The sequence below is a fragment of the Oncorhynchus clarkii genome, chromosome 9, assembly GCF_045791955.1.
Source record: "Oncorhynchus clarkii lewisi isolate Uvic-CL-2024 chromosome 9, UVic_Ocla_1.0, whole genome shotgun sequence".
NCBI lineage: Eukaryota > Metazoa > Chordata > Actinopteri > Salmoniformes > Salmonidae > Oncorhynchus > Oncorhynchus clarkii.
The window spans coordinates 78,592,646-78,602,645 of NC_092155.1; the positions used below are offsets into that span (position 1 = coordinate 78,592,646).

Here is a 10,000-nt window from a genome sequence, read left to right on the forward strand (position 1 = left end):
TCGGGGACATCCTGCAGAAGCTAGCCCCCTTCCTGACCTCTCCTCTCTCTCCCCCCAGGGATGTGAACCCGCGCATTGGGGACATCCTGCAGAAGCTAGCCCCCTTCCTGACCTCTCCTCTCTCCCCCCTAGGGATGTAAACCCGCGCATCGGGGACATCCTGCAGAAGCTAGCCCCCTTCCTGACCTCTCCTCTCTCCCCCAGGGTTGTGAACCCGCGCATCGGGGACATCCTGCAGAAGCTAGCCCCCTTCCTGACCTCTCCTCTCTCTCCCCCCAGGGATGTGAACCCGCGCATCGGGGACATCCTGCAGAAGCTAGCCCCCTTCCTGACCTCTCCTCTCTCTCCCCCCAGGGATGTGAACCCGCGCATCAGGGACATCCTGCAGAAGCTAGCCCCCTTCCTGACCTCTCCTCTCTCTCCCCCCAGGGATGTGAACCCGTGCATCGGGGACATCCTGCAGAAGCTAGCCCCCTTCCTGACCTCTCCTCTCTCTCCCCCCAGGGATGTGAACCCGCGCATCGGGGACATCCTGCAGAAGCTAGCCCCCTTCCTGAAGATGTACGGAGAGTACGTGAAGAACTTTGACCGGGCCATGGAGCTGGTCAACACCTGGATGGAGAGGTCGTCCCAGTTCAAAGCCATCGTCCACCAAATCCAGGTAGGGGTTTATGAGGGCTGCATTAGATATCTCAGATAGGGGGGAGTGAGGCCTAAGAGGGTTTTATAAATAAGCATCAACCAGTGGGTCTTGCGACAGATATGCAGAGATGACCAGTTCACAGAGGAGTATAGAGTGCAGTGATGTGTCCTCTAAGGAGCATTTTGGTGGCAAATCTGAGGGCCGAATGGTAAAGAACATCTAGCCGCTCGAGAGCACCCTTACCTGCCGATCTATAAATTACGTCTCCGTAATCTAGCATGGGTAGGTTGGTCATCTGAATCAGGGTTAGTTTGGCAGCTGGCGTGAAAGAGGAGCGATTTACGATAGAGGAAACCAAGTCTATATTTAACTTTAGCCTGCAGCTTGGATATGTGCTGAGAGAAGGACAGTGAACCGTCTAGCCATACTCCCAAGTACTTGTATGAGTTGACGACCTCAGGCTCTAAACCGTCAGAGGTAGTAATCACACCGGTAAGAAACATTCCACTGGTGGCAGCCTATTGGTTAAGAGCATTGCGCTGGTAACCTGAAGGTTGCCGGTTCAAATCCCCGAGCTGACACGGTGAAAGAATCTGCTCTTGAGCAAGGCGATTAACCCCCAACAACTACTTCCTGAACCCCGATGACCTTGATTAAGGCAAATCCCTACACCTCTCTGGTTCAGAGGGGTTGCATTACATTCGGAAGACACATCTTGGCTGAATGCGTTCCGTTGTGCATCTGACTAGGTATCCCCTAGCCAGTGTTGTATTTCAATGTGAACTCTAGTGCAATTGTGTTTCCATTGTGAGAATCAACCATTTCTGCATAATCAAATCAGTTGCTTTGTGAGAATCAACTGATTTGATAAAGTCCACAGCTAGCCATAGTTATATCAATGGCAGCTGAAAAGTACCGGTGGCCTGTGTTTGGTCCTCAGCTGAGAGCAGGTCCAAAAGGAGCCATGGCCCAGTGAGACACGGGTGCCGGCCCGCTTAGATGGAAACAGACAAGTCTGATGAGTATTCTGGGTAAATCCTGTGTCAAACACTGGGGTAAATCCTGTGTAAAACACTGGGGTAAATCCTGTGTAAAACACTGGGGTAAAACACTGGGGTAAATCCTGTGTAAAACACTGGGGTTAAACACTGGGGTAAATCCTAGGTAAAACACTGGGGTAAAACACTGGGGTAAATCCTAGGTAAAACACTGGGGTAAATCCTGTGTAAAACACTGGGGTAAATCCTAGGTAAAACACTGGAGTAAATCATGGGTAAAACATTGGGGTAAATCCTGGGTAAAACACTGGGGTAAAACACTGGGGTAAATCCTGTGTAAAACACTGGGGTAAAACACTGGGGTAAAACACGGGTAAATCCTGGGTAAATCCTGTGTAAAACACTGGGGTAAATCCTGGGTAAATCCTGCGTAAAACACTGGGGTAAAACACTGGGGTAAATCCTGGAAAAACACTGGGGTAAAACACTGGGGTAAATCCTGTGTAAAACACTGGGGTAAAACACTGGGGTAAAACACTGGGGTAAATCCTGGGTAAATCCTGCGTAAATCACTGGGGTAAAACACTGGGGTAAATCCTGCGTAAAACACTGGGGTAAAACACTGGGGTAAAACACTGGGGTAAATCCTGGGTAAATTCTGCGTAAAACACTGGGGTAAATCCTGTGTAAAACACTGGGGTAAAACACTGGGGTAAAACACTGGGGTAAATCCTAGGTAAAACACTGGGGTAAATCCTGTGTAAAACACTGGGGTAAAACACTGGAGTAAATCCTAGGTAAAACATTGGGGTAAATCCTGTGTAAAACACTGGGGTAAATCCTAGGTAAAACACTGGGGTAAATCCTGTGTAAAACACTGGGGTTCAACACTGGGGTAAAACACTGGGGTAAATCCTAGGTAAAACACTGGGGTAAATCCTGTGTAAAACACTGGGGTAAAACACTGGGGTAAAACACTGGGGTAAATCCTAGGTAAAACACTGGGGTAAATCCTGTGTAAAACACTGGGGTAAAACACTGGGGTAAAACACGGGTAAATCCTGGGTAAATCCTGTGTAAAACACTGGGGTAAATCCTGGGTAAATCCTGCGTAAAACACTGGGGTAAAACACTGGGGTAAATCCTGGAAAAACACTGGGGTAAAACACTGGGGTAAATCCTGTGTAAAACACTGGGGTAAAACACTGGGGTAAAACACTGGGGTAAATCCTGGGTAAATCCTGCGTAAATCACTGGGGTAAAACACTGGGGTAAATCCTGCGTAAAACACTGGGGTAAAACACTGGGGTAAAACACTGGGGTAAATCCTGGGTAAATTCTGCGTAAAACACTGGGGTAAATCCTGTGTAAAACACTGGGGTAAAACACTGGGGTAAAACGCTGGGGTAAATCCTAGGTAAAACACTGGGGTAAATCCTGTGTAAAACACTGGGGTAAAACACTGGAGTAAATCCTAGGTAAAACATTGGGGTAAATCCTGTGTAAAACACTGGGGTAAATCCTAGGTAAAACACTGGGGTAAATCCTGTGTAAAACACTGGGGTTCAACACTGGGGTAAAACACTGGGGTAAATCCTAGGTAAAACACTGGGGTAAATCCTGTGTAAAACACTGGGGTAAAACACTGGGGTAAAACACTGGGGTAAATCCTAGGTAAAACACTGGGGTAAATCCTGTGTAAAACACTGGGGTAAAACACTGGGGTAAAACACTGGGGTAAATCCTGTGAAAAAAACACTGGGGTAAATCCTGTGTAAAACACTGGGGTAAATCCTGTGTAAAAAATGGTCCTTTAGTGAGTGTGAGCATTCATCGTAGTAATACTAACATGGCCACAGACCTGATTATTCAGAAAGCTCATTGGGTTAGCAGCAACACACCCTGCTCAGTAAAAGGGGAAATTGGGATGTGTGTGTAGATTGTTGAGAAAGTTTAAATGTACGTTTTGTATTGTAAAGTGTTGTATATGTAATGTATACATGCATGTGTCTAGCTGTCAATAAGATTAGTACCAGCCTTCCACTCTGTCCTGTTGTCTGTCAGAGGTTGTAGAGATTAGTACCAGCCTTCCACCCTGTCCTGTTGTCTGTCAGAGGTTGTAGAGATTAGAACCAGCCTTCCACCCTGTCCTGTTGTCTGTCAGAGGTTGTAGAGATTAGAACCAGCCTTCCACCCTGTCCTGTTGTCTGTCAGAGGTTGTAGAGATTAGAACCAGCCTTCCACTCTGCCCTGTTGTCTGTCAGAGGTTGTAGAGATTAGTACCAGCCTTCCACCCTGTCCTGTTGTCTGTCAGAGGTTGTAGAGATTAGAACCAGCCTTCCACCCTGTCCTGTTGTCTGTCAGAGGTTGTAGAGATTAGTACCAGCCTTCCACCCTGTCCTGTTGTCTGTCAGATATCAGAGGTTGTAGAGATTAGAACCAGCCTTCCACCCTGTCCTGTTGTCTGTCAGATATCAGAGGTTGTAGAGATTAGTACCAGCCTTCCACCCTGTCCTGTTGTCTGTCAGATATCCTCTTTCCCTCTATCCTGACTAGTCTCCCAGTCCCTGCTGCTAAAAACCATCCCCACAGTATGATGCTGCCACCACCATGCTTCACCGTAGGGATGCTGCCACCACCGTGCTTCACCGTAGGGAGGGTGCCAGGTTTCTTCCAGACGTAACGCTTGGCAGTCAGGCCCGAAGAGTTGAATCTTGATTTCATCAGACCAGAGAATCTTGTTTCTCATGTTCTGAGAGTCTTTTGGCAAACTCCAAGCGGGCTGTCATGTGCCTTTTACTGAGGAGTGGCTTCCGTCTGGCCACTACCATAAAGGCCTAATTGGTGGAGTGCTGCAGCGATGGTTGTCCTTCTGGAAGGTTCCCCCATCTCCACAGAGGAACTCTGGAGCTATGTCAGAGTGACCATTGGGTTCTTGGTCACCTCCCTGACCAAGGCCCTTCTCCCCCGATTGCTCAGTTTGGCCGGGCGGCCAGCTCTAGGAAGAATCTTTGTGTTTCCAAACTTCTTCCATTTAAGAATGATGGAGGCCACTGTGTTCTTGGGGACCTTCAATGCTGCAGAAATGTTTTGGTACCCTTCCCCAGATCTGTGCTCGACACAATCCTGTCTCGGAGCTCTACGGACAACTCCTTCGACCTGATGGCTTGGTTATTGCTCTGACATGCACCTGTCAACTGTGGGACCTTATATAGACAGGTGTGAGCCTTTCCAAATCACGTCCAATCAATTGAATTTATCCCAGGTGGACTCCAATCATGTTGTAGAAACATCTCAAGGACGATCAATGAAAACAGGATTCACTTGAGCTCAATTTCGACCCTCGCAGCAAAGGGTCAGAATACGTAAATAAGTCATTTATTTTGTATTTTTAATACATTTGCAGAAAATGCTAAAATCTTCATTAGGGGATATCGCGTGTAGATTCAGGAGGATTTTCTTATGTATTTAATCCATTTTAGAATAAGGCTGTAACTTAATAAAATGTGGAGAAAGGGAAGGGGTATGAATACTTTCCTGAATGCCCTTTACTTATGGTAAAATGATTGTCTTTCTTCCTACTTCCATATTCTCTTTGTTCCCTGTGAAAGCCTGCAGTGACTGCAAAGTGTATATTTTGGCTGTGTTTCTAGTCTCTCACTCTGCCTTGTTCTGTGAACAGTATGTGTTTGTGCTGGGTCTGTGGGTTTCCATGTGTATTTTCTCACGTGTGTGTGTGTGTGTGTGTGTGTGCGTGTGTGCGTGTGCGCGTGCGTCTGTGCGTGTGTGTGTCTGTGTCTGTCTGTGTGTATCTTCTCACCTGTGTGTGTGTGTGTGTGTGTGTGTGTGTGTGTGTGTGTGTGTGTGTGTGTGTGTGTGTGTGTGCGTGCGTGCGTGCGTGTGTGTGTGTCCTCAGAGAGAGGAGCGCTGTGTTAACCTGTGTTCCTCTGTGTGTGTGTCCTCAGAGAGAGGAGCGCTGTGGTAACCTGACCCTACAGCACCACATGTTGGAGCCGGTTCAGAGGATCCCTCGCTACGAGCTGCTGCTGAAAGACTACCTGCACCGTCTCCCTGACGACCATGATGACTTTCAACATGCACAGAGTGAGTGGCCCTGCTTCATGCACCACTACATGCACACACAGACACACACACACACACACACACACACACACGCACACACACACACACACACACACACACACACACACACACACACACACACACACACACACACACACACACACACACACACACACACAGAGACGTTAGGAACCATGCTGGGCCACCAAAAACATTGTCTTACAAAGGCCAGGGTTCGATAGGAGCAAGGATGGCAGGCAAGTCCGGAGGAATGAGCCCATTCCAGGACCGGGGAATGGGCAGAGTCTGGGGCGAACATCCAGTTAGCCAGGCCCGGCAAGGGAACGCTGCGTCTCACGGACATGGTTCTCTATACCCCATGCAGCCTCTAGAGGGGAGGGTTTCGGGATCAGTGGGTCTATAGAGGCGTGAGAGCGCTTCAGACTTCACGTTCTTGGACCCCGGGGTGGTAAGAGATGGTAAAGGTGAACCGAGTGGATATCAGGCCCCATAGAGTTGAGGTGCTTGGCGTTGCAGAGATATTCCAGGTTCTTATAATCAGTCCACACTAAGAATGGATGTTTCCTCCCCCCTCTAACCAGCCTAGCCTCCACTCCTTCAATGCCATCTTCTCCATGAGTAGTTATCGATTTCCCATAATTCCTCTCAGACGATGGGAAAGGAAAGCGCGGGGGATTCAGCTTTTGGTCCTGGGCAGACCGCTGGGACAGGGCAGACTTCCACCACGAACTGACGGGACAGATCTGGATGGATTAAGATGTGATCTGTGATAAATAGATGCTTGAGGTCTGAGAACGCCCGGTCAGCAGCTGGAGACCACGTGAACGGGACCTTCGGAGAGGTGAGTGCTGAAAGGGGAGAAGCCAAGGGGGCTGTAACCCCGAATGAAACGGCGGGTGAAATGAGCAAACCCCAGGAAGCATTGCAACTGCACTCTTGAGGTGGGTTGAGGCCAATCCACCACCGCTTTCACCTGGCCAGGATCCATCTGTATATTTCCTGCAGCGATGATGTATCCATGGAAGGAGATGTTGGAGCGATGTAATTCACATTTCTCTGTTTTAACAAAAGGATGGTCCAAAATCAAATCAAATCAAATCAAATTTATTTATATAGCCCTTCGTACATCAGCTGATATCTCAAAGTGCTGTACAGAAACCCAGCCTAAAAACCCCAAACAGCAAGCAATGCAGGTGTAGAAGCACGGTGGCTAGGAAAAACTCCCTAGAAAGGCCAAAACCTAGGAAGAAACCTAGAGAGGAACCAGGCTATGTGGGGTGGCCAGTCCTCTTCTGGCTGTGCCGGGTGGAGATTATAACAAAAACATGGTCAAGATGTTCAAATGTTCATAAATGACCAGCATGGTCGAATAATAATAAGGCAGAACAGTTGAAACTGGAGCAGCAGCACGGTCAGGTGGACTGGGGACAGCAAGGAGTCATCATGTCAGGTATTCCTGGGGCATGGTCCTAGGGCTCAGGTCCTCCGAGAGAGAGAAAGAAAGAGAGAATTAGAGAGAGCATATGTGGGATGGCCAGTCCTCTTCTGGCTGTGCCGGGTGGAGATTATAACAGAACATGGCCAAGATGTTCAAATGTTCATAAATGACCAGCATGGTCGAATAATATTAAGGCAGAACAGTTGAAACTGGAGCAGCAGCACAGCCAGGTGGACTGGGGACAGCAAGGAGTCATCATGTCAGGTAGTCCTGGGGCATGGTCCTAGGGCTCAGGTCCTCCGAGAGAGAGAAAGAGAGAAGGAGAGAATTAGAGAACGCACACCTAGATTCACACAGGACACCGAATAGGACAGGAGAAGTACTCCAGATATAACAAACTGACCCTATCCCCCGACACATAAACTACTACTGTAGCATAAATACTGGAGGCTGAGACAGGAGGGGTCAGGAGACACTGTGGCCCATTCCGAGGACACCCCCGGACAGGGCCAAACAGGAAGGATATAACCCCACCCACTTTGCCAAAGCACAGCCCCCACACCACTAGAGGGGTATCTTCAACCACCAACTTACCATCCCGAGACAAGGCTGAGTATAGCCCACAAAGACCTCCGCCACGGCACAACCCAAGGGGGGGGGGGGGGGGGGGGCGCCAACCCAGACAGGATGACCACATCAGTGACTCAACCCACTCAGGTGACGCACCCCCTCCAGGGACGGCATGAGAGAGCCCCAGTAAGCCAGTGACTCAGCCCCTGTAATAGGGTTAGAGGCAGAGAATCCCAGTGGAAAGAGGGGAACCGGCCAGGCAGAGACAGCAAGGGCGGTTCGTTGCTCCAGAGCCTTTCCGTTCACCCTCCCACTCCTGGGCCAGACTACACTCAATCATATGACCCACTGAAGAGATGAGTCTTCAGTAGAGACTTAAAGGTTGAGACCGAGTTTGCGTCTCTGACATGGGTAGGCAGACCGTTCCATAAAAATGGAGCTCTATAGGAGAAAGCCCTGCCTCCAGCTGTTTGCTTAGAAATTCTAGGGACAATTAGGAGGCCTGCGTCTTGTGACCGTAGCGTACGTGTAGGTATGTACGGCAGGACCAAATCAGAGAGATAGGTAGGAGCAAGCCCATGTAATGCTTTGTAGGTTAGCAGTAAAACCTTGAAATCAGCCCTTGCTTTGACAGGAAGCCAGTGTAGAGAGGCTAGCACTGGAGTAATATGATCACATTTTTTGGTTCTAGTCAGGATTCTTGCAGCCGTATTTAGCACTAACTGAAGTTTATTTATTTAGTGCTTTATCCGGGTAGCCGGAAAGTAGAGCATTGCAGTAGTCTAACCTAGAAGTGACAAAAGCATGGATTAATTTTTCTGCATCATTTTTGGACAGAAAGTTTCTGATTTTTGCAATGTTACGTAGATGGAAAAAAGCTGTCCTTGAAATGGTCTTGATATGTTCTTCAAAAGAGAGATCAGGGTCCAGAGTAACGCCGAGGTCCTTCAGTTTTATTTGAGACGACTGTACAACCATTAAGATTAATTGTCAGATTCAACAGAAGATCTCTTTGTTTCTTGGGACCTAGAACAAGCATCTCTGTTTTGTCCGAGTTTAAAAGTAGAAAGTTTGCAGCCATCCACTTCCTTATGTCTGAAACACATTCTTCTAGCAAGGGCAATTTTGGGGCTTCACCATGTTTAATTGAAATGTACAGCTGTGTGTCATCCGCATAGCAGTGAAAGTTAACATTATGTTTTCGAATAACATCCCCAAGAGGTAAAATATATAGTGAAAACAATAGTGGTCCTAAAACGGAACCTTGAGGAACACCGAAATTTACAGTTGATTTGTCAGAGGACAAACTATTCACAGAGACAAACTGATATCTTTCCGACAGATAAGATCTAAACCAGGCCAGAACTTGTCCGTGTAGACCAATTTGGGTTTCCAATCTCTCCAAAAGAATGTGGTGATCGATGGTATCAAAAGCAGCACTAAGGTCTAGGAGCACGAGGACAGATGCAGAGCCTCGGTCCGATGCCATTAAAATGTAATTTACCACCTTCACAAGTGCCGTCTCAGTGCTATGATGGGGTCTAAAACCAGACTGAAGCATTTCGTATACATTGTTTGTCTTCAGGAAGGCAGTGAGTTGTTGCGCAACAGCCTTTTCTAAAATGTTTGAAAGGAATGGAAGATTCGATATATATCCAACACACCGACATCAAAAACGAATCCCAACTGTAAAGTTTGGTGGAGGGAGCATCGTGGTTTGGGGCTGCTTTGCTGCCTCAGGGCCTGGACAGCTTGCGATCATCGACGGAAAAAAATTATTCCCAAGTTTATCAAGACATTTTGCAGGAGAATGTGAGGCTATCTGTCCGACCAATTGAAGCTCAATAGAAGTTGGGTGACACAACGACACGTTTCACAGAAGTAAATCAAAATACCAGCAACAGTGTGTGAAAACCTTGTGAAGACTTACAGAAAATGTTTGACCTCTATCATTGCCAACAAAGGGTATATAACAAAGTATTGAGATAAACTTTTGTTATTGACCAAATACTTATTTTCCACCATAATTTGCAAATAAATTCATAAAAAATACTACAATGTGATTTTCTGGATTTTTTTTCTCATTTTGCCTGTCATAGTTGAAGTGTACCTATGATGAAAATTACAGGCCTCTCTCATCTTTTTAAGTGGGAGAACTTGCACAATTGGTGGCTGACTAAATACTTTTTTGACCCACTGTATATACAGGGTCAGCATACTATATACAGGGGGTACCGGTACAGAGTC

The 10,000-nt window shown here is 47.4% G+C and overlaps 1 protein-coding gene across 1 annotated transcript in view; it reads left to right on the forward strand.

The window, feature by feature from the left end:
- The window catches only part of LOC139417436 (FYVE, RhoGEF and PH domain-containing protein 1-like), a 101,330-nt gene that overhangs the window by 71,211 nt on the left and 20,119 nt on the right, over positions 1-10,000 (forward strand). The window contains exons 6-7 of the mRNA XM_071166719.1: positions 505-661; positions 5,607-5,745. Coding sequence (XP_071022820.1) covers positions 505-661; positions 5,607-5,745 — 296 coding nt within the window. The remainder of the gene's footprint in view (positions 1-504; positions 662-5,606; positions 5,746-10,000) is intronic.